Source organism: Lampetra fluviatilis, chromosome 68 (genome assembly GCF_964198595.1).
Source record: "Lampetra fluviatilis chromosome 68, kcLamFluv1.1, whole genome shotgun sequence".
Taxonomy (NCBI): domain Eukaryota; kingdom Metazoa; phylum Chordata; class Hyperoartia; order Petromyzontiformes; family Petromyzontidae; genus Lampetra; species Lampetra fluviatilis.
In genome coordinates, this window is record NC_136342.1 from 1,362,317 (window position 1) to 1,387,437 (window position 25,121).

At 53.6% G+C, this 25,121-nt stretch overlaps 1 protein-coding gene across 2 annotated transcripts in view; it reads left to right on the top strand.

Moving 5' to 3' along the window:
• Positions 1 to 15,407, top strand: part of LOC144952565 (serine/threonine-protein kinase N2-like) — a 108,817-nt gene extending 93,410 nt beyond the window's left edge. For both annotated transcript variants that reach the window (XM_078883028.1, XM_078883029.1), the window contains exons 17-23: positions 553 to 729; positions 2,815 to 2,877; positions 4,768 to 4,844; positions 7,753 to 7,895; positions 10,107 to 10,214; positions 11,209 to 11,289; positions 15,190 to 15,407. In XM_078883028.1, coding sequence (XP_078739154.1) covers positions 553 to 729; positions 2,815 to 2,877; positions 4,768 to 4,844; positions 7,753 to 7,895; positions 10,107 to 10,214; positions 11,209 to 11,289; positions 15,190 to 15,393 — 853 coding nt within the window. In that variant the 3' untranslated portion in view covers positions 15,394 to 15,407. The remainder of the gene's footprint in view (positions 1 to 552; positions 730 to 2,814; positions 2,878 to 4,767; positions 4,845 to 7,752; positions 7,896 to 10,106; positions 10,215 to 11,208; positions 11,290 to 15,189) is intronic.
• Positions 15,408 to 25,121: the final 9,714 nt, after the last annotated feature.

Here is a 25,121-nt window from a genome sequence, read left to right on the forward strand (position 1 = left end):
GATGATGATGATGACGATGCTGCTGATGATGCTGACGCTGCTACTGCTGCTGATGATAACGATGATGCTGATGACGATGATGCTGCTGATGATGCTGCTGATGATGCTGATGATGATGCTGATGATGCTGATGATGATGCTGATGATGCTGCTGATGATGCTGCTGATTATGACGATGATGCTGATGATGATGCCGATGCTGCTGCCGATGATGATGACGACGCTGCTACTGCTGCCGATGATGACGATGATGCTAATGATGATGCCGATGCTGCTGATGATGATGACGCTGCTGCTGATGATGATGACGACGCTGCTACTGCTGCCGATGACGACGATGATGCTGATGATGATGACGACGATGATGCTGATGATGATGACGACGCTGCTACTGCTGCCGATGATGACGATGATGCTAATGATGATGCCGATGCTGCTGATGATGATGACGACGCTGCTACTGCTGCCGATGACGACGATGATGCTGATGATGATGACGCTGCTGCTGATGACGATGCGCCCGCGTGCCCGTGCGTGTAACCCCCGACGCAGCCTCATGTGCGAGAAGCGGATCTTCGAGACGGTGAACAGCGTGCGCCACCCCTTCCTGGTGAACCTCTTCGCCTGCTTCCAGACGCGCGACCACGTCTGCTTTGTCATGGAGTACGCCCCCGGCGGGGACCTGATGATGCACATCCACGCTGATGTCTTCTCGGAGCCGCGCACCGTGTACGTTGCTGGGGGGAAGGTGGGGGGAAGGTGGGGGGGTAGGTGGGGGGAAAGGTGGGTGGTCGGGGGTCTGACGCTGAGAGGGGAACCGGCATGAGCGAGGAGAGAGGTGTGCGGGGCATTGCTGCGCACTTGTTAGGCTGGCTCCGATTAGCGCGGTTTGGCTGCGTCGTCAACAACATCACCAACATCGTCAACAACGTCACGAACATCGTGAACAACATCATCACCAACATCACCACCAACATCACCACCAACATCACCACCAACATCACCACCAACATCACCACCAACATCACCACCAACATCACGAACATCGTAAACAACATCACCGCCAACATCACCGCCAACATCACCACCAACATCACCACCAACATCACGACCATCACCACCAACATCACCACCAACATCACCACCAACATCACGACCATCACCACCAACATCACCACCAACATCACCACCAACATCACCACCAACATCACCACCAACATCACCACCAACATCACCGCCAACGTCACCGCCAACGTCACCACCAACGTCACCGCCAACATCACCGCCAACATCACCACCAACATCACCGCCAACATCACCGCCAACATCACCACCAACATCACCACCAACATCACCACCAACATCACGACCATCACCACCAACATCACCACCAACATCACCACCAACATCACGACCATCACCACCAACATCACCACCAACATCACCACCAACATCACCACCAACATCACCACCAACATCACCACCAACATCACCGCCAACATCACCGCCAACGTCACCGCCAACGTCACCACCAACGTCACCGCCAACATCACCGCCAACATCACCACCAACATCACCGCCAACATCACCGCCAACATCACCACCAACATCACCACCAACATCACCACCAACATCACCACCAACATCACCACCAACATCACCACCAACATCACCACCAACGTCACCACCAACATCACCGCCAACATCACCGCCAACATCACCGCCAACATCACCGCCAACATCACCGCCAACATCACCGCCATCATCACCACCAACATCACCAACATCACCACCAACATCACCACCAACATCACCACCAACATCACCACCAACATCACCACCAACATCACCACCAACATCACCACCAACATCATCACCAACATCACCACCAACATCACCACCATCATCACCAACATCACCACCAACATCACCACCATCACCACCAACATCACCACCATCATCACCGCCAACATCACCACCAACATCACCACCAACATCACCACCAACATCACTACCAACGTCAACAACATCACCACCAACGTCACATCGTACATAGCCAACCGCACTAATCGGAGGTGATGATGATGATGTTGACGATGTTGGTGATGTTGGCGACGATGTTGGATGTACGTATGTTGAACTTCTTCCGAACAAATCTCGATGTAAAGCTTTCGTGACTGCAGGGATTCATCTTCTTGGTTCTTTCGGTAAAGTCACGTAGAAGGGAAGTAATAAAATAATAAAAATAAAACATAATAAAATAATTCTCACGACGTTTCGGCCACAACGCAAGCAGCCGCCCTCAGACGCTGTCGCCTCGACAGACCTGTTCTTCACCTGAGCACGGCTGCTTGCGTTGTGGCCGAAACGTCGTGAGAATTATTTTATTAAGTTAGATTTTTATTATTTTATTACTTCCCTTCTACGTGACTTTACCGAAAGAACCAAGAAAATTCTTCCGAACAGTTCGTAGCCAAACCGCGCTAATCGGTGATGGTGACGATGACGATGTTGCTGACGATGTTTTTGACGATGTTGTTACTGACGATTTTGTTGGTGACGACGTTGGTGATTCTGGTGATGTTGGTGATGATGTTCGTGACGTTGGTACCTACGTACGCCGTGACGCGCCACGGCCCGGCGCTACGTACGCCGTGACGCGGCACGGCCCGGCGCTACGTACGCCGTGACGCGCCACGGCCCGGCGCTACGTACGCCGTGACGCGGCACGGGCTCGGGCAGGCTACCTCGCGGCCGAACCGGAGGGTCGTCCCGGGCTCTGACCGGAGCGGTTTTTGGGGAATGCCGTTGCAGGTTCTACGCGGCGTGCGTGGTGCTGGGCCTGCAGTTCCTGCACGAGAACAAGATCGTGTACAGGTGAGGAGACGCCTTGGGGAGGGGGGGGGGGGTGATGGGGGTCATAGACTCACACAGAGACCCACAGACTCACACAGAGAGACACAGACTCACACAGAGACCCACAGACTCACACAGAGAGACACAGACTCACACAGACACCTATAGACTCACACAGAGACACAGACTCGCACAGAGACCCACAGACTCACACAGACCCACAGACTCACACAGAGACTCACACAGAGACCCATAGAGTCACACAGAGACTAACACAGAGACCCACAGACTCACACAGAGAGACTCACACAGACACCCATAGACTCACACAGAGACCAAGAGACTCACACAGAGACCCATAGACTCACACATAGAGCAAGAGACTCGCACAGAGACTCATAGACTCACACAGAGAGCCATAGACTCACACAGAGACCCATAGACTCACACATAGACCAAGAGACTCGCACAGAGACTCATAGACTCACACAGAGACCCATAGACTCACACAGAGACCCATAGACTCACGCAGAGACCCATAGACTCACACATAGAGCAAGAGACTCGCACAGAGACTCATAGACTCACACAGAGAGCCATAGACTCACACAGAGACCCATAGACTCACACATAGACCAAGAGACTCGCACAGAGACTCATAGACTCACACAGAGACCCATAGACTCACACAGGGACCCATAGACTCACACAGACCCATAGACTCACACAGAGACCCGTAGACTCGCACAGAGACCCACAGACTCGCACAGAGACCCACAGACTCGCACAGAGACCCACAGACTCGCACAGAGCCATAGACTAACACAGAGGCCCATAGACTCACACACAGACCCATAGACTCACACAGACACCCATAGACTCACACAGAGACCCGTAGACTCACACAGACACCTATAGACTCACAGAGAGACCCACAGACTCGCACATAGACCCACAGACTCACACAGAGACCCACAAACTCACACATAGACCCATAGACTAACACAGAGACCCATAGACTCACACAGAGACACACAGACTCGTACAGAGACCCACAAACTCACACAGAGACCCATAGACTAACACAGAGACTAACACAGAGACCCACAGACTCACACAGAGACCCATAGACTCACACAGAGACACACAGACTCGTACAGAGACCCACAAACTCACACAGAGACCCATAGACTAACACAGAGACTAACACAGAGACCCATAGACTCACACAGAGACACACAGACTTGTACAGAGACCCACAAACTCACACAGAGACCCATAGACTAACACAGAGACTAACACAGAGACCCACAGACTCAAACAGAGACCCATAGACTCACACAGAGACACACAGACTCGTACAGAGACCCACAAACTCACACAGAGACCCATAGACTAACACAGAGACTAACACAGAGACCCACAGACTCACACAGAGACGCATAGACTCACACAGAGACACACAGACTCGTACAGAGACCCACAAACTCACACAGAGACCCATAGACTAACACTGAGACTAACACAGAGACCCACAGACTCACACAGAGACCCATAGACTCACACAGAGACACACAGACTCGTACAGAGACCCACAAACTCACAGAGAGACCCATAGACTAACACAGAGGCCCATAGACTCACACACAGACCCATAGACTCACACAGACACCCATAGACTCACACAGAGACCCGTAGACTCAGACAGACACCTATAGACTCACAGAGAGACCCACAGACTCGCACATAGACCCACAGACTCACACAGAGACCCACAGACTCACACAGAGACGCATAGACTCGTACAGAGACCCGTAGACTCACACACAGAGGCTGGTTCACTCACCCTTGCACATCCCTCATGCCTCCCCCCCCCCGTACCCCCCTTCCATCCTCCGTCTGCTGCTGCAGAGACCTGAAGCTGGACAACCTGCTGCTGGACACGGAGGGCTACCTGAAGATCGCAGATTTTGGCCTCTGCAAGGAAGGTGAGTAGTCCCAACGGGGAATCCGTGTGGTGAGGAGTTGTGGTGAGGAGGTGTGGTGAGAAGTTGTGAGGAGGTGTGGTGAGGAGGTGTGGTGAGAAGTTGTGAGGAGTTGTGGTGGGGAGGTGTGGTGAGTAGGTGTGGTGAGGAGGTGTGGTGAGGGGTTGCGGTGAGGGGTTGCGGTGAGGGGTTGCGGTGAGGTGTTGTGGTGAGGAGTTGCGGTGAGGGGTTGCGGTGAGGAGTTGTGGTGAGGGGTTGTGGTGAGGAGTTGTGGTGAGGGGTTGTGGTGAGGAGTTGTGGTGAGGGGTTGTGGTGAGGAAGTGTGGTGAGGAGTTGTGGTGAGGGGTTGTGGTGAGGAGGTGATATGGTCTATGAGAGGGGTTTTTGTTAGTTTAGATACACTATACAATACACATTGGAGCCCAATGTGTATTGTATAGTAGTGTAGTGTGTATTGTAAGTAGTGTAGTGTGTATTGTATAGTAGTGTATAGTGTAGTGTATAATAATGTAGTGTATAGTGTAGTATACAGTGTAGTGTATAATAATGTAGTGTATAGTGTAGTGTGTAGTGTATAGTGTGTAGTGTAGTGTATAGTGTAGTGTATAGTGTAGTGTATAGTGTAGTGTATAGTGTAGTGTATAGTGTAGTGTATAGTGTAGTGTATAGTGTAGTGTATAATGTAGTATATAGTGTAGTGTATAGTGTAGTGTATAATAATGTAGTGTATAATGTAGTGTATAGTGTAGTGTATAGTGTATAATAATGTAGTGTATAGTGTATAATAATGTAGTGTATAGTGTAGTGTATAATAATATAGTGTAGTGTGTAGTGTATAGTGTGTAGTGTAGTGTATAGTATAGTGTAGTGTATAGTGTAGTGTATACTGTATAGTGTAGTGTATAATGTAGTATATAGTGTAGTGTATAGTGTAGTGTATAATAATGTAGTGTATAATGTAGTGTATAGTGTAGTGTATAGTGTATAATAATGTAGTGTATAATGTAGTGTATAGTGTAGTGTATAATAATGTAGTGTATAGTGTAGTGTATAATAATGTAGTGTATAATGTAGTGTATAGTGTAGTGTATAATAATGTAGTGTATAGTGTAGTGTATAATGTAGTGTATAATGTAGTGTATAGTGTGTAGTAGAACCCCTCTTAATGACCACCCCTGCTAAAACGACTCATCGCTTACCGACCATTCCCCTGTTCACGACGGCGCTGTTGTAGGTACAGTAAATATTAATTTACGCATCGCTTAACCCGTGTTTATTTTAATATCATTGCGTTTACAATGCTGTTGGCATCTTTACGCGTTAACATCCATCGTTTGAATATCACCAAGAATGTTTTTTTGGGTGAAAACGGGGTAACTTTTCGAACGGATTAAGCCTTTAAAAGCGTGTTACTGACACTCGATTAATGAGCGGTTTCATGGAACAAATGACAGTCGTCAAGGGCCTCTAGTGAATGTAGAATGTGTCGTTAGACCCTCCACCACCACCCACACACAGACAATTAGTAATGTCCACCACCACGCAAACAGCACGTGCCAATTGCACAGCACTAGCGGGTGTGTTGGAGAGTAAATGCAACATTCACTCACTCACTCCACCACCACTCACTCACTCACTCCACCACTTCCTCCACTCACTCAACCACCACTCCCACCACTCACTCACTCCACCACCACTCACTCACTCACTCCACCACTTCCTCCACTCACTCCACCACCACTCCCACCACTCACCCACTCCACCACCACTCACTTCCTCCACTCACTCCCACCACTCACTCCCTCCACCACCACTCACTCACTCCCACCACTCACTCACTCCACCACTTCCTCCACTCACTCCTCCACCACTCCCACCACTCACTCCCTCCACCACCACTCACTCACTCCACCACCACTCACTCCCTCCACTCACTCCCACCACTCACTCCCTCCACTCCCTCCACCACCACTCACTCCACCACCACCACTCACTCCATCACCACTCCCACCACTCTGTCACTCCCTCCACCACCACTCCCACCACCACTCCCTCCACCACCACTCCCACCACCACTCCCTCCACCACCACTCCCACCACTCCCACCACTCACTCCACAACCACCACCACCACTCACTCCATCACCACTCCCACCACTCTGTCACTCCCTCCACCACCACTCCCACCACCACTCCCTCCACCACCACTCCCACCACTCACTCCACAACCACCACCACGCACTCACTCCATCACCACTCCCACCACTCTGTCACTCCCTCCACCACCACTCCCACCACCACTCCCTCCACCACCACTCCCACCACTCACTCCACAACCACCACCACCACTCACTCCACTACCATTCCCACCACTCACTCCACCACCACTCCCACCACTCACTCCCTCCACCACTCACTCACTCCACCACCACTCACTCACTCCACCACCACTCCCTCCACTCACTCCACCACCACTCCCTCCACTCACTCCACCACCACTCCCTCCACTCACTCCCTCCACCACCACCACTCCCACCACTCACTCACTCCACCACCACTCCCACCACTCACTCCCTCCACCACTCACTCACTCCACCACCACTCACTCACTCCACCACCACTCCCTCCACTCACTCCACCACCACTCCCTCCACTCACTCCACCACCACTCCCTCCACTCACTCCCTCCACCACCACCACTCCCACCACTCCCTCCACCACCACTACCCCCTCCACCACTCACTCACTCCACCACTCACTCACTCCACCACCACCACTCCCTCCACTCACTCCCACCACTCACTCCCTCCACCACACTCCCACCACTCACTCCCTCCACCACCACTCCCTCCACCACTCCCTCCACCACTCACTCCCTCCACCACCTCTCCCACCACTCCCCCCCCCCCCAGGGATGGGTTTTGGCGACCGCACCGGCACCTTCTGTGGCACGCCGGAGTTCCTGGCGCCCGAGGTGCTGACGGAGACGGCGTACACGCGCTCCGTCGACTGGTGGGGCCTCGGGGTGCTCGTCTACGAGATGCTCGTCGGGGAGGTGAGGTCGGGGGGGGGGGCAAGGGGGTAGGGGGGGGCAGTGGGGGGTTTACCGGGGGGGCCGTGGTTATGGGGGGCCGCAGTGGCTAGGAGATGTTGACTACCTCGCCTGGTGTACAGGAGGTCGCGTGTTCGACCCCGACCCTGACGCCTGCTGCTGCTGTGTATTTGGAGTTTGCGTGTCTCTCTCTCTCATCATCATCACGGTGGCTAGGAGATGTTGACTACCTCGCCTGGTGTACAGGAGGTCGTGGGTTCGATCCCAACTCCGACTTCTGCTGTGTATTTGGAGTTTGCGTGTCTCTCTCTCTCATCATCATCACGGTGGCTAGGAGATGTTGACTACCTCGCCTGGTGTACAGGAGGTCGTGGGTTCGATCCCAACTCCGACTTCTGCTGTGTTTTTGGAGTTTGCGTGTCTCTCTCTCATCATCATCACGGTGGCTAGGAGATGTTGACTACCTCGCCTGGTGTACAGGAGGTCGCGTGTTCGACCCCGACCCTGATGCCTGCTGCTGCTGTAGATTTGGAGTTTGCGTGTCTCTCTCTCATCATCATCACGGTGGCTAGGAGATGTTGACTACCTCGCCTGGTGTACAGGAGGTCGTGGGTTCGATCCCAACTCCGACTTCTGCTGTGTTTTTGGAGTTTGCGTGTCTCTCTCATCATCATCATCACGGTGGCTAGGAGATGTTGACTACCTCGCAGATAGGATTGTTTCCTGCAAAAAAACTTTCTATTAAATCGCAGTTCATATAGGTAGCCGAAGAATTTACCCTGTTTTTTACTTTACATGTTACTGTTGCAATAAAGAATTGTAATGAATAAATACACACGGTATATAGTTTGTACAGCACGCTACTGCGAATTGCTCTGTTTTGCTAAATTATCACCACCCTATTAGTAAATGTTGGTACTGGCAAAGGAGGTCCCATGATGTAGCTGCTAACCCCGAGCTCTCATTACTCTGGTAGTGCGTTGTCTTTGAACTGTGCGCCTTTTGGCGTCATCTGGTCGAACACCGTATGAGACTAGGCTCTAAAGAAAGCTGTCTCTGGTGTGGACCAATCAGTTTCAAGGACAATGCATAAATTATCAGAGTTGTGTTTTTTGTTTGCATTTGACTGCAAGTATTGTGGTTAATGTGAACATGATTCCTTGCAAAAGGTGTCAGTTTTGTTGCCAAAAAAAAAAGGGGGAAACCCCTATTAGTATATCACCATTTTTCTTCTCGGTTCTTTCGGTAAAGTCACGTAGAAGGGAAACAATAAAAATAATAAAATAAAACATAATAAAATTATTCTCACGACGTTTCGGCCACAACGCAAGCAGCCGTCATCAGGTGAAGACCAGGTCTGTCGGGGAGACGGCGTCTAACTGAAACAGCACCACGCTTGGCAGCGTATATTTAAGCTGGGTTGGAAGGGGGGGGAAGGGCGCCTTGACAAAAGAATTTGCATATCAAGATGAATTTAGCATATTTATGGGAAATGCAGGTATGTGATTAGCACTACTCATGCCCGTGCATTATGCAGGATTAGCAGCATCAAAGGGAGGGGATATGGGGAATGCAGGAATGTGATTAGTACTACTTATGCCCGTGCATTATGCAGGATTAGCAGCATCAAAGGGAGGGGATATGGGAAATGCAGGTGTGTGATTAGTACTACTCATGCCCGTGCATTATGCAGGATTAGCAGCATCACAGGGAGGGGATATGGGAAATGCAGGTGTGTGATTAGTGCTACTCATGCCCGTGCATTATGCAGGATTAGCAGCATCAAAGGGAGGGGATAGGGGTAGCACTAATAAAGGGAAGGAGTGTTAATAGTATGTAGCTGCAGCAACCAAAACCACCACGTAAACAACGAATATCACCATTCTTTAAGACTCCTGGGGTATAAAGCTTTCGTGACTGCAGGGATTCATCTTCTCGGTTCTTTCTGCCTACTTGACGGACCTGTTCTCCACCTGAGGACGGCTGCTTGCGTTGTGGCCGAAACGTCGTGAGAATTATTTTATTGTGTTTTATTTTTATTATTACTTCCCTTCTACGTGACTTTACCGAAAGAACCAAGAGGATGTGAACTCCTGGGGTAGGCCGGGCCGCGATATTTTCGACTCGCGACGATTGTGTCGTCGTAACGCATCTCCATCGTCAAGTCGAGGACTACCTGTACCTAGATGTATTACTTCCCCCTGTTTCCCACAGTCGCCCTTCCCCGGTGATGATGAGGAGGAGGTGTTTGACAGCATCGTCAACGACGAGGTCCGCTACCCACGCTTCCTCTCCACCGAATCCATCGCCATCATGCGCAGGGTGAGTGCAGTTCCACGCAAAGACAAAGCTGCTACACCCCCCAACGCGCCGGGTAGCCTCTGACAGGCTGTCGGGGCAAGTGCTGTTAGCGGGTAGCAGCTATTACACAAAGACAAAGATCCCCCGTGTAGCCTGTAAGAGGCTGTGGGGGCAAGTGCTGTTAGTTAGCGAGAAGCAGCTGTTACACAAAGACAAAGATCCCCCGTGTAGCCTGTAAGAGGCTGTGGGGGCAAGTGCTGTTAGTTTGCGAGAAGCAGCTGTTACACAAAGACAAAGATCCCCCGTGTAGCCTGTAAGAGGCTGTGGGGGCAAGTGCTGTTAGTTAGCGAGAAGCAGCTGTTACACAAAGACAAAGATCCCCCGTGTAGCCTCTAACAGACTGTTGAGGCAAGTGCTGTTAGCGAGCAGCACCTATGAAGGCCGGCACGGCACACGAGGGGGGGTGGGGGTGGCCAGCACCACGCCGGGCCGCCTTTGTCTCCCCAGTGGCGATGTTTACTGCACACACCGCACCAGGTAACTAATTTGAGGCTGAGTCGACCTAGGGGAGGAGGCCCAGGGACCGCTTCAGCCGTGAGCGAGAATCGAACCCGGGTCACAGAGTAGCGCGCGTCCGCTACACTGCCCCACAAACAAAAGACAAAAGATCCCCCTTCCATAGCCTCGGCAGACTTGCCGGGGCAAGTGCGGTTAATAGAGAGTAGCTGCGGCGACTGTGAAAGGCCGGCAAAGCACGATGTCCCGGCCGCCTTTGTCTTCCCGGCGCCGTCGTTGAGACGCGGAGAACTCAGGGGGGAACGGCGGCCTACTGGCCCGAGGTTGGATTCCCGCTCGCAGCCATCGCAGCCACAGCGGTGATAGCGATTCTACTCGCTGTTATGATCATCTGATTGTAATCATCTGATTGTAATCATCTGATTGTGTCTGTGTGTGTGTGTGTCTGTGTGTGTCTGTGTGTGTGTGTACTGTGTCTGTGTGTGTCCGTGTGTCACAGTTGCTGAGGAAGAGTCCGGAGAGGCGGCTGGGCTCGAGTGACCGCGACGCGGACGAGGTGAAGAAGCAGACGTTCTTCAGGGTACGCAACGCACCTCATCACCCCCTCCACACCGTCCTCCTCCTAATCCTCCTGCTACTACTGCAGCAGCAGCAGCAGTAGTAGCAGTAGCAGCAGCAGCAGTAGCAGCAGTAGTAGTAGCAGCAGTAGCAGCAGTAGTAGCAGCAGTAGCAGCAGCAGTAGCAGCAGTAGCAGCAGTAGTAGCAGCAGTAGCAGCAGTAGCAGCAGCAGTAGCAGCAGCAGCAGTAGCAGCAGTAGTAGTAGCAGCAGTAGCAGCAGTAGTAGCAGCAGTAGCAGCAGCAGTAGCAGCAGTAGCAGCAGTAGTAGCAGCAGTAGCAGCAGTAGTAGCAGCAGTAGTAGCAGCAGCAGCAGTAGCAGCAGCAGTAGTAGCAGCAGTAGTAGCAGCAGCAGCAGTAGCAGCAGTAGCAGCAGTAGCAGCAGCAGTAGCAGCAGTAGCAGCAGCAGTAGTAGCAGCAGTAGCAGCAGCAGTAGCAGCAGTAGCAGCAGCAGCAGTAGCAGCAGTAGCAGCAGCAGTAGCAGCAGTAGCAGCAGCAGTAGCAGCAGTAGCAGTAGTAGCAGCAGTAGCAGCAGTAGTAGCAGCAGCAGTAGCAGCAGTAGCAGCAGCAGCAGTAGCAGCAGTAGCAGCAGCAGTAGCAGCAGTAGCAGCAGCAGTAGCAGCAGTAGCAGTAGCAGCAGTAGCAGCAGTAGTAGCAGTAGCAGCAGCAGTAGCAGCAGTAGCAGCAGCAGTAGCAGCAGTAGTAGCAGCAGCAGTAGCAGCAGTAGTAGCAGTAGCAGCAGCAGTAGCAGTGTCACCCCCCCCCCCCCCCATCTTGCCTCTTCATACCAATGCCTTGTAAGATATCCCCCTCCCACCCTGCCCGCCCCCCACCCTGTCCCACCCCTCCCCACGCTAAACTAAACACTAATCAATCTAATTGCATGTGTGTGTGGGGGGGGGGGGGGGGATGGACCCCCACTTAGCCGTCACAAATGCTCGCTCGACCAAGTGGCTCCCAGTCGCCAGACTGCCGCTGTTAACCGCCGCGTCGACGTTTTCCCAGCAGCGGTCAAACGCTGCCCGCAGACCCGTCACGCACCGTCCATTCTCGACGCGCGAGAGATGCCGCAGAAAAATCCACTCTCCTCCCCCCCCCCTCACTCCAGTAGCTCCACGCGCACACACACGCACACACACACACACACGCGCACACACGCACACACACACGCACACACACACGCACGCACACACGCGCACACACACACGCACACACACACACGCGCACACACACACGCACACACACACGCACGCACACACGCGCACACACACACGCACACACGCACACGCGCACACACACACACGCACACACACGCGCACACACACGCTCACACACACACGCGCACGCGCACACACACGCGCACACACACACGCACACGCGCACACACACACACGCACACACACACGCACACACACACGCACACACACGCACACACGCACACACACACACGCGCACACTTTGAGGTCACGTGAAGTGTCGAAGGCTCGCTGGCAGGAGGTCACGGGACAGACCCAGGTGCCATAGGGAGACTAACTCAGATGACCGACAGATGCATCACCTGTTCCCCCTACTGTGGCAACTCGCTGCATTTTAGAACGCCCGGCGCTCCGCTCCTCATTGTGAGCGTCACTCCTCTGTTGGAGGGCAATTGGCCTCAACTGACCAGTAGCATCCTTCACGAGCCTCCTCTGTAGTACAAAGATCCCCCGTGTAGCCTTAACAGACTGTAGGGGCAAGTGCTGTTAGCGAGCAGCACCTATGAAGGCCGGAACGGCACACGAGGGGGTGGGTGGCCAGCACCACGCCCGGCCGCCTTTGTCTCCCCTAGCGGCGATGTTTACTACACACCGCACCAGGTACTCTTTGAGGCTGAGTCGACCTAGGGGAGGCCCAGGACCGGTTCAGATAATCGTCACTGGTGTTTGCCGTGAGCGGGAATCGAACCCGTGTCGCCAAGTTCGTAGTGCAGCGTAGCGCTAACCACTACACCACCGCTCCCCACACACGCACACGCACACACACACACGCACGCACACACACTCCCACACACACACACACGCACACACCCCCACACACACGCACACACCCCCACACACACGCACGCACACACACGCGCGCACACACACGCGCACGCACACACCCCCACACACACGCACACACACTCCCACACACACACACACACGCACACACCCCCACACACACACACGCACACACGCACACACGCACGCACACACGCACACACACACGCACACACACACACCCCCACACCCCCACACACACGCACGCACACACACACCCCCACACACACACACTCCCACACACACACACACTCCCACACACACACACACGCACGCACCCCCACACACACGCACGCACACACGCACACACACCCCCACACACACGCGCACACACACGCACACACACCCCCCCACACACTCACGCACACACGCATATACGCACACACGCATATACGCACACCCCCACACACACACGCACGCACACCCCCACACCCCCACACGCACACACGCACACACGCACGCCCCCCTTATGATAATTCGACCAGACTCCCCTTCCTAATGCACCGAGCTCAAGACGTGCCCTGCCTTTGTATCTCCCCCCCCACCCCCTCCCACGGCCCTACCCCCGGGGGGACCCCCTTAGCTCTGTCACTGGTCCTGAATAATTCACGGGGCGCTCGCTCTCCCTCCTTCTCGTGCATCAGCGGCATCAGCGGCATCAGCGGCATCAGCGGCAAACCCACCCCCACCCCCCCCCCCCCCCTTGGCACTTGAACAAAGCCAAACTCGTGAAATATTGAACCCGTCCGAGTACCACTCAGCGCAGCCACCTCTTGGCCCCTCTCTTCTCTCTCCTCCGTCTCTCTCTCCTGCCGTCACCTCAAAGGGCCACTCCTCCACCTCACGGTGTTACATCCTGACGGCACCGAGGGGAAAATCGCGGTCTCTTTTGGCCGAACCCCCGACCCACAGCCCCCACCGCGCGCATGTGTGTGTGCACGTGTGTATGCGTGTGTGCACGTGTGTGTGTGTGCACGTGTGTATGCGTGTGTGTGTGTGTATGCGTGTGTGTGTGTGTGTGCACGTGTGTATGCGTGTGTGTGTGCGTGTGTGTATGCGTGTGTGTGTGTGGTGGTCGATTCGGCCTCCAATGAGTAGCTGGTGCGGTGTGTGTGTAGTAGACATCGCCGCTAGGGAGACAAAGGCGGCCGGGCGTGGTGCTGGCTGCCGTGCCGGTCTTCATAGGTGCTCGCTAACAGCACTTGCCCCGGCAGGATGTATGGGGGATCTTTGTCTTGTGTGTGTGTGTGGTGCGGTAAGTGCTGCTCAATAATTGCACTTTGCCCCGGCAGGCTGTGTTGAGGCTGTACGGGGTGTCTTTGTGTGCGTGTACGTGTGTGTGTGCGTGTGCGCGCGTGCGCACGTACATGCGTGCGTGTGTGTGCGCGTGTGTGTAGCGTAGTGCACTAACCACTGCACTGCCGCTCCGTTCCTTGTGCTCCCACACGCAACACACACACACGCTCAACACACAACACACTCAACACACACGCACAACGCACGCTCAACGCATGCACAACACACGCACAACGCACAACACACGCACAACACACGCACAACACACAACACACGCACAACGCACAACGCTCATCACACAACACACGCACGCTTACACACGCTCATCACACAACACACGCACAACGCACGCACAACGCACGCACAACGCACGCACAACACACACACGCACAACACACACGCTCATCACACAACACACGCTCATCACACAACACACGCTCAACAACAACGACAACAACAACGACAACAACAACGTCGTGGTGCGAGCACAGACGATGGACTGGTCGGCACTCCTCTCCAAGAAGGTGCGTCCGCCCTTTGTGCCGGTGGTGCACGCCCCGGAGGACGTGAGCAACTTTGACGAGGAGTTCACCTCCGAGGAGCCCGTGCTGACGCCGCCGCGAGAGCCCCGGGTGCTGGCGCGCGACGAGCAAGCGCTCTTCACCGAGTTCGACTACATCGCAGACTGGTGCTGAGCCGGGCGGGCCGTGCCGGCGGGCGGGTGGGTGGGCCGCTGGGCGAAACGGCGGGTGGGCCGCTGGGCAAAACGGCGGGCGAGTTAGCGGGTGGGTGAGTGAACCGGGTGGGTGTTAATGATCACCAGCAAGTGAGGCCAGCGGTGGTGAGGCACAGCGGTGGTGAGCCACAGCCGTGGTGAGCCACAGCGGTGGTGAGCCACAGCGGTGGTGAGCCACAGCGATGGTGAGCCACAGCCGTGGTGAGGAGCCACAGCCGTGGTGAGGAGCCACAGCGATGGTGAGGAGCCACAGCGGTGGTGAGGGCTACAGCTGAGCCACAGCGATGGTGAGCCACAGCCGTGGTGAGGAGCCACAGCGATGGTGAGCCACAGCGATGGTGAGCCACAGCCGTGGTGAGGAGCCACAGCCGTGGTGAGGGCCACAGCTGAGCCACAGCGATGGTGAGCCACAGCCGTGGTGAGGAGCCACAGCGATGGTGAGAGCCACAGCGGTGGTGAGCCACAGCCGTGGTGAGCCACAGCGATGGTGAGGAGCGAGAGAGGGTGGCACCACACATTTCTGCAGCAACTGAGAACTCCTCAAGCCGACCGCCCGGCTGTGACTGAACCTATCCCACCCGCCCCCCCCCCCCAACTGAGTTACGTGACAAGAAGAGAGAGAGAGAGGGGGGCGAGGAGAGTGACGTTTTCCACCGCCCCCGACGATGGTGATGATGGCGGCGGCGACGATGGTGATGATGGCGACGCTGGTGATGGTGATGATGCTGGCGGTGGATGGTGCAAACAATGACGACGACGACGGTGATGATGATGGTGGCGATGGTGGCGGCGGCGACACTCGTGATGATGATGGTGGTGGTGGTGGCAACTACGACGATGACGACGCTGGCGATGATGATGGTAGCGATGATGGTGATGGTAGCAATGATGATGGCGGCGCGTGGTGGCAACAATAACGACGGTGGTGGTGATGATGGTGGCGGCGGCGGTGGCAACTACGACGATGACGACGCTGGTGACGATGATGGTAGCGATGATGGTGATGGTAGCGATGATGATGGCGGCGCGTGGTGGTAACAATGACGACGATGGTGATGGTGGTGGCGATGGTGATGATGATGGTGGTGGCGATGGCAACTACGACGATGACGACGCTGGCGATGATGGTAGTGATGATGATGGTAGTGATGATGGTGGTAGCGATGATGATGATGGTAGCGGTGGCGCGTGGTGGTGGTGGTAGTGGTGGCAACCACTAGGACCGTGGTCAAGGGGGTTGGTGGATCGTGTGGAGATCGGCGTGCGGCGAGTTCCCCCCCCCCCCTCCCGACATTTCAATTTTTTTTGTTGCGAAGAGCAGAAGGTGGCGGGCAGCGGGGGCAGTGAAGCAAGTAGGGAGACCATCTCCTGGGTGCAACGCGGAGTGGTGGTGGTGGTGAGGGTGGTGGTGGTGAGGGTGGTGGTGGTGAGGGTGGTGGTGGTGAGGGTGAGGGTGGTGGTGGTGAGGGTGGTGGTGGTGAGGGTGGTGGTGGTGGTGGTGAGGGTGGTGGTAGTGAGGGTGGTGGTGGTAGGTGGTGGTGGTGGGTAGGGGTGGTGGGTGTTCACCCACCACCACCACGCACCACCCTCACTACCACCCTCACTGCCACTACCACCACCACTACCCTCACTGCCACTACCACCACCACTACCCTCACTACCACCCACCACCACCCTCACTACCACCCACCACCACCCTCACTACCACCACCACCCTCACTACCACCACCACTACCCTCACTACCACCACCACCCTCACTACCACCACCCTCACTACCACCACCACCCTCACTACCACCACCACCCTCACCACCACCACCACCCTCACTACCACCACCCTCACTACCACCACCACCCTCACTACCACCACCACCCTCACTACCACCACCACCCTCACTACCACCACCACTACCCTCACTACCACCACCACCCTCACTACCACCACCCTCACTACCACCACCACCCTCACTACCACCACCACCCTCACCACCACCACCACCCTCACCACCACCCTCACCACCCTCAGTGTCCACCACCCTTGACCTCGTGGTGTTCCCCGCGAGGATTTCCACCGAGGGGGGGGGGGTACAAACGCGCGACCACGCCGCCTCCAAGACCACGGCAGAGCCAGCAGAAGCAACAACAACAACAACCGCCACAACCAACAACCACAACAACCAACAAGGAGGAGCCGACGAAGAGACCGCCCGCCCCGCCGAGGCCCCCCCAGACCGCCGCGTCGACCTGCGGCACTTAGCGGACGTGCCCCCCCCCAGCCCCCCACAAGTTGCCTTACTATGGGAGGGGAGAGGGATAGGGGGGAAGGGAGTGGGGGGGGATCCCCTTTGTCGTCGTCACGGAGTTAACTAGCACAGCGCTCGTTCGTTAGGGAGTCGCGCAGGGAGTGGTGGTGAGTGGTGAGTGGTGAGGTGGTGTGTGGTGTGGTGGTGAGTGGTGTGGTGAGTGGTGAGGTGAGTGGTGAATTAAGTTGTGGACGAGGGTGGTGGTGGTGGAGTGAGGAGGTGAGTGGTGAGGTGAGTGGTGGCGGTGAGGTGAGTGGCAGAGGTGTGGACTCGAGTCATGTGACTTGGACTCAAGTCAGACTCGAGTCATGAATTTGATGACTTGCGACTCGACTTGGACTTGCATAACAATGACTTTGTCCCACCTCTGGTGAGTGGGAGGGTGAACGAGGTGGGTGGGTGGCGAGGCTTCGTGCCGTGCGGTGGTGGTGAGTGAGGAGGTGAGTGTGAGGTGAACGAGGTGGGAGGTTGAACGAGGCGGTGAGGTGAACGAGGTGGGTGGGTGGCGAGGCTTCGTGCCGTGCCGTGGTGGTGAGTGAGGAGGTGAGTGTGAGGTGAACGAGGCGGTGAGGTGAACGAGGCGGTGAGGTGAACGAGGTGGGTGGGTGGCGAGGTTTCGTGTCGTGTGATTCGGCGTGCGAGGATTCAAAACGTCGTTTTGCGTCCAGTCACAAACAAAAATGGAGACTAACACTGGTCAACACACTTTTTTTTCCGGCATGAGGTATTCCAACGGTTTTAAGGTAATTTTGGGGTGCCGATTCCAAATCTGGCATCCGTTTTTGTCCATCACATCAGGGTTTTTGAGATATAAAATATTGCATTTTCAATAAAAACTGCAGAAGAAAAATATTAAATAAATGTGGATATCTACATAGAAATATATTATAAACACACTCTCCTAAAAATACAGCACCGTGTTTTAACACTAAAGCAGTCACCGACGCGCAACAACTTGCAATCATAAGTGACGGAGTTAATTTCGGGTAAAATAAATGAAAATGGGGGATGCCGATAGCATCAAAACGAGATGTGATAGAGCAAATCTGAGATCAGTTTTGGAATCGGCACCCTGAAATTAGTCTAGAACAGCTGCAAAAGTCCAGGCCATAAAAACGTGTTTTTTTGTTGTTGTTGACCAGTGAAATCGATGATCCAACCCCCTTCCCCATCTTCTTAGGTTTTTTTCGGTAAAGTCACGTAGGTAAAACATTAAAATTAATGATTAAAATAAAATAAAAATCACGACGTTTCGGAGGCAAAACACAAGTCTCCGTCATCAGGTGGAACCGTCACAGCCAGATTAGCTGCATCGCCTCGCGCTCGCCACCCTCTCTGGACGAGCCAGCAACTTTGTACGAGTCGCTCGCGAACTCCGTGATGATGATGATGCTGCTGCTGCTGTTGTTGTGATACAAACCCCTGGGGGTGGGTGGGGGTGGTGGTGGTGGTGGTGGCTGTCGCTCAACGAACATCTCCGTCAGAAGCCGGTCCCTGCTCGCGAGGTTTTAAAACTTTAAAAAGATTAAACTTTAAGCTTCAGGTTTAGACTTGAGACTTCCAAGTTTAGACTTCAAGTTTAAACTTTAGACTTGAAGTTTAGACTTCAAGTTTAAACTGAAGACTTGAAGTTTAGACTTCAAGTTTAAACTGAAGACTTGAAGTTTAGACTTGAAGTTTAGACTTTAGACTTCAAGTTTAGACTTCAAGTTTCAACTTTAGACTTCAAGTTTAGACTTCAAGTTTAAACTGAAGACTTGAAGTTTAAACTGAAGATTTGAAGTTTAGACTTCAAGTTTAGACTTTAGACTCCAAGTTTAGACTTGAGACTTCAAGTTTAGACTTGAAACTCCAAGTTCAAAAACTTAAACTTTTTAAAACTTGACGCTTAAAAACCACGCAAGAGAATTCCGAACAACCACTCGCCCAGATGCGGGGGGGGGGACAAATCCGTTTGGTGGGCGGCGGTGGCGGTGGTGGTGGTGGAGGTTTAATCCCAGAGATGATTTGGGTGTTTCCATCACACGAAGTTCTGCTGTTGCTGCTGCTGCAAGACAACAACAACAACACCAACACCACCACTACGATCAGCAGCAGCAAAATGCCATCCAATTGGTGGGGGGGGGGGGGGTGAGCGGGCTTGTCGATTTTTGTAACGATGTCATTTTAGGATTTGTGATAGTGGAGGGGTAAGGGTGGTGGGTGGGTGGGGTTGGTTTTAGTGGGTGGGTAGGGTCGGGGTGGGTGGGTGGTGGGTGGGGGTTGGTATTAGTGGGTGGGCAGGTGGTGGGTGGGTTGGATGTTTAAAGGGTTGTCGTACGGACGATGCAAAAAAAAATGAGATGAAAACCTCCTCCCCCCCCCCCCCCGTGATATATTCTGAAACGTTTTTAACAAAAAAAAATCTCTGTGACGCTCGGACGCGCTTCTGTTTGTTGTTGCGAACGCGTCGCTATTTTTTAATTGAGGAGGAGATTGTGGGGGGCTGGGGGGGGGGGTGGTTCGCTTCACTGCTGCTGTAATTAGGTTGTTGTTGTGGCTGCCGTGAGCGGTGAGTCTTGTAAATAATGTGGGGGGGTTGTGGGTGTGTGTGTGTGTGTGGGGGGTGTACCGGGGTTCGAGCCCTCCCCAACCACCCCCACGAGTGACCTCGCCCCCCCCCCCTCGTCAAAAGGAAAGACATTTTAATGTATATCAAAGCAATAAACACTTCCCGTGTGCTCAAACGGAGCGTGTTCCAGTGGTGGGTTGTTTCCCCGCCCCCCCGCCCCCATCTTCGTCGTTTTGTAAGTCATCAACATCGTCGTCTTCATCAACATTGACATCTTCAACATCATCAACATCGGCATCATCAACATCTTCAACATCAACATCGTCTTCATCATCATCATCGTCTTTATCAACATCATCAACATCGTCTTCATCATCATCATCGTCGTCTTCACCAACATCGTCTTCATCATCATCATCGTCGTCTTCACCAACATCATCTTCATCATCATCAGCGTCGTCTTCATTAACATCGTCATCAACATCAACATCAACATCTTCAACATCATCATAAACATCGTCATCAACATCTTCAACATCGACATCTTCAACATCATCATAAACATCGTCTTCAACATCGACATCTTCATCCTCACAATCGTCTTCATCGACATCTTCAACATCAACATCGGCGTCATCTTATCTCGATTTTTGTAGCGGCGGCGCTTAGGGCGTTTGCGATGAAGAATGGGGTTGTCTGTGTGTCTCTGTGTGTCTCTGTGTGTGTGTCTCTGTGAGTGTGTGTGTATTCGTGTGTCTGTGTGTGTGTCTGCCGTGTGTGTGTTGAACTTCTTTCGCACCGTACGTAGCTTACCGATTTAAAAGTGCGTGCCGCTCCCCCAGTGGCTTCTTAATATCGGAAGGAAGAGAATCAGAGAGACCCAGAGAGACACACAGAGATCCAGAGACTCACAGCACCATAGAGACCCACAGAGATCCAGAGACTCGTAGACCCACAGAGACCCATAGAGATCCACAGATACCCATAGAGACCCACAGAGATCCAGAGACTCATAGACCCACAGAGACCCAGATACTCATAGACCCACAGAGACCCAGAGACTCATAGACCCACAGAGACCCATAGAGATCCATAGAGACCCACAGAGACCGACAGAGACCCACAGAGACCTACAGAGACTCAAAGACCCATAGAGACCCACAGAGATCCAGAGACTCAGACCCATAGAGATCCACAGAGACCCATAGAGACCCACAGACCTACAGATACTCATAGAGACCCACAGAGACCCACAGAGATTCAGAGACGCATAGACCCATATAGACCCACAGAGATCCAGAGACTCACAGAACCACAGAGACCCATAGAGATCCACAGAACCAGAGACTCAGATCCACAGAGACCCACAGAGATGCAGCGACTCATAGACCCACAGAGACTCATAGACCCATAGAGACCCAGAGACTCACAGAGATCCAGACTCAGACCCACAGAGATCCAGAGACTCAGAGAGCCACAGAGACTCATAGACCCATAGAGACCCAGAGACTCACAGAGATCCAGACTCAGACCCACAGAGATCCAGAGACTCAGAGAGCCACAGAGACTCATAGACCCATAGAGACCCAGAGACTCACAGAGATCCAGACTCAGACCCACAGATCCAGAGACTCAGAGAGCCACAGAGACTCATAGACCCATAGAGACCCACAGAGACCCACAGAGATCCAGAGACTCAGACCCATAGAGACCCACAGAGACCCAGAGACTCACAGAGATCCAGACTCAGACCCACAGATCCAGAGACTCAGAGAGCCACAGAGACTCATAGACCCATAGAGACCCACAGAGACCCACAGAGATCCAGAGACTCAGACCCATAGAGACCCACAGAGACCCAGAGACTCACAGAGATCCAGACTCAGACCCACAGATCCAGAGACTCAGAGAGCCACAGAGACTCATAGACCCATAGAGACCCACAGAGACCCACAGAGATCCAGAGACTCAGACCCATAGAGACCCACAGAGACCCAGAGACTCACAGAGATCCAGACTCAGACCCACAGATCCAGAGACTCAGAGAGCCACAGAGACTCATAGACCCATAGAGACCCACAGAGACCCACAGAGATCCAGAGACTCAGACCCATAGAGACCCACAGAGACCCAGAGACTCACAGAGATCCAGACTCAGACCCACAGATCCAGAGACTCAGAGAGCCACAGAGACTCATAGACCCATAGAGACCCACAGAGACCCACAGAGATCCAGAGACTCAGACCCATAGAGACCCACAGAGACCCAGAGACTCACAGAGATCCAGACTCAGACCCACAGATCCAGAGACTCAGAGAGCCACAGAGACTCATAGACCCATAGAGACCCACAGAGACCCACAGAGATCCAGAGACTCAGACCCATAGAGACCCACAGAGACCCAGAGACTCACAGAGATCCAGACTCAGACCCACAGATCCAGAGACTCAGAGAGCCACAGAGACTCATAGACCCATAGAGACCCACAGAGACCCACAGAGATCCAGAGACTCAGACCCATAGAGACCCACAGAGACCCAGAGACTCACAGAGATCCAGACTCAGACCCACAGATCCAGAGACTCAGAGAGCCACAGAGACTCATAGACCCATAGAGACCCACAGAGACCCACAGAGATCCAGAGACTCAGACCCATAGAGACCCACAGAGACCCACAGAGATCCAGAGACTCAGACCCATAGAGACCCACAGAGACCCAGAGACTCACAGAGATCCAGACTCAGACCCACAGATCCAGAGACTCAGAGAGCCACAGAGACTCATAGACCCATAGAGACCCACAGAGACCCACAGAGATCCAGAGACTCAGACCCATAGAGACCCAGAGACTCATAGACCCACAGAGACCCACAGAGATTCAGAGACGCATAGACCCACAGACACAGAGACCCAGAGACTCAGACCCACAGAGACTCACAGAGACCCAGGGACTCATAGACCCATATAGACCCACAGAGATCCAGAGACTCACAGAACCACAGAAACTCATAGACCCATAGAGATCCACAGAGATTCAGAGACGCATAGACCCACAGACACAGAGACCCAGAGACTCATAGACCCACAGAGACTCACAGAGATCCAGAGACTCACAGAACCACAGAGACTCATAGACCCATAGAGATCCACAGAGACCCACAGAACCAGAGACTCAGAACCACAGACCCACAGTGACCCACAGCGACTCATAGACCCACAGAGACCCACAGATATCCAGAGACTCAGAACTATAGAGACCTACAGAGATCCAGAGACTCATAGACCCATAGAGACCCACAGAGACTCAGACCCACAGAGATCCAGAGACCCACAGAGACCCACAGATATCCAGAGACTCACAGAACTATAGAGACATACAGAGATCCAGAGACTCATAGACCCACAGAGACCCACAGAACCAGAGACCCACAGAGACCCACAGAGATCCAGAGACTCAGACCCACAGAGACCCACATTGAGTCATAGACACCCACACAGATCCAGACTCATACGCATGTGTGTTGAACTTCCTTCACACCGTACTAGCCAACCGTAGTTAATCAAGCAGTTATAACGAAATGAGTTTGTTAATCATCCATCTGTCCCACCTCACTCCCTTCTACCCCCGTGTGTGTGGACTAATCTCCATCTGTTCCATCTCACTCCCTTCACCGTGTGTGGACTAATCTCCATCTGTTCCATCGCACTCCCTTCTACCCCGTGTGTGGACTAATCTCCATCTGTTCCATCTCACTCCCTTCTACCCCCGTGTGTGGACTAATCTCCATCTGTTCCATCTCACTCCCTTCACCGTGTGTGGACTAATCTCCATCTGTTCCATCTCACTCCCTTCTACACCGTGTGTGGACTAATCTCCATCTGTTCCATCTCACTCACTTCTACACCGTGTGTGTGGACTAATCTCCATCTGTTCCATCTCACTCACTTCTACACCGTGTGTGGACTAATCTCCATCTGTTCCATCTCACTCCCTTCTACACCGTGTGTGGACTAATCTCCATCTGTTCCATCTCACTCCCTTCTACACCGTGTGTGGACTAATCTCCATCTGTTCCATCTCACTCCCTACTACACCGTGTGTGTGGACTAATCTCCATCTGTTCCATCTCCCTTCTACCCCGTGTGTGGACTAATCTCCATCTGTTCCATCTCACTCCCTTCTACACCATGTGTGGACTAATCTCCATCTGTTCCATCTCACTCCCTTCTACACCATGTGTGGACTAATCTCCATCTGTTCCATCTCACTCCCTGGGTGGGGGTCAAGGAGGGCGGCATGTACAGCAAACTGTGTATAATACACTTTGCATTTAATTAAATCAAAATATTTTTTTACACTCTCTGCAAAATCTACACACGCATTCAACTCGAGGTCAATTGGTGAAACACAAACCACCACTCCACTCGTCTCTGGGCACGACGCGGCTTGGGCCGTCACCGTTATCCGCGGCGTGAGAGGTGTGAGCGGCGCTCTGCCCGCGAACTACGACGTTGAATATCGCCGGACAAAGGCGCAGCCCTGCAAGGTTCCTGCGACGTCGCCGCCCGCCGCCACCGCCATCAACGCCGCCACCATCGCCACCATCACTACTGCTGCCACCACCATCACCATCATCACCACCATCGCCACCATCACCACCATCACCACCATCACCACCACCGCCACCTCCGCCACCATCGCCACCATCACGACTGCTGCCACCACCATCACCACCACTGCCACCACCATCACCACCATCACCACCACTGCCACCAACGTCACCACCAACGTCACCACCATCGCCGCCACCACCATCACTACCGCTGCCAC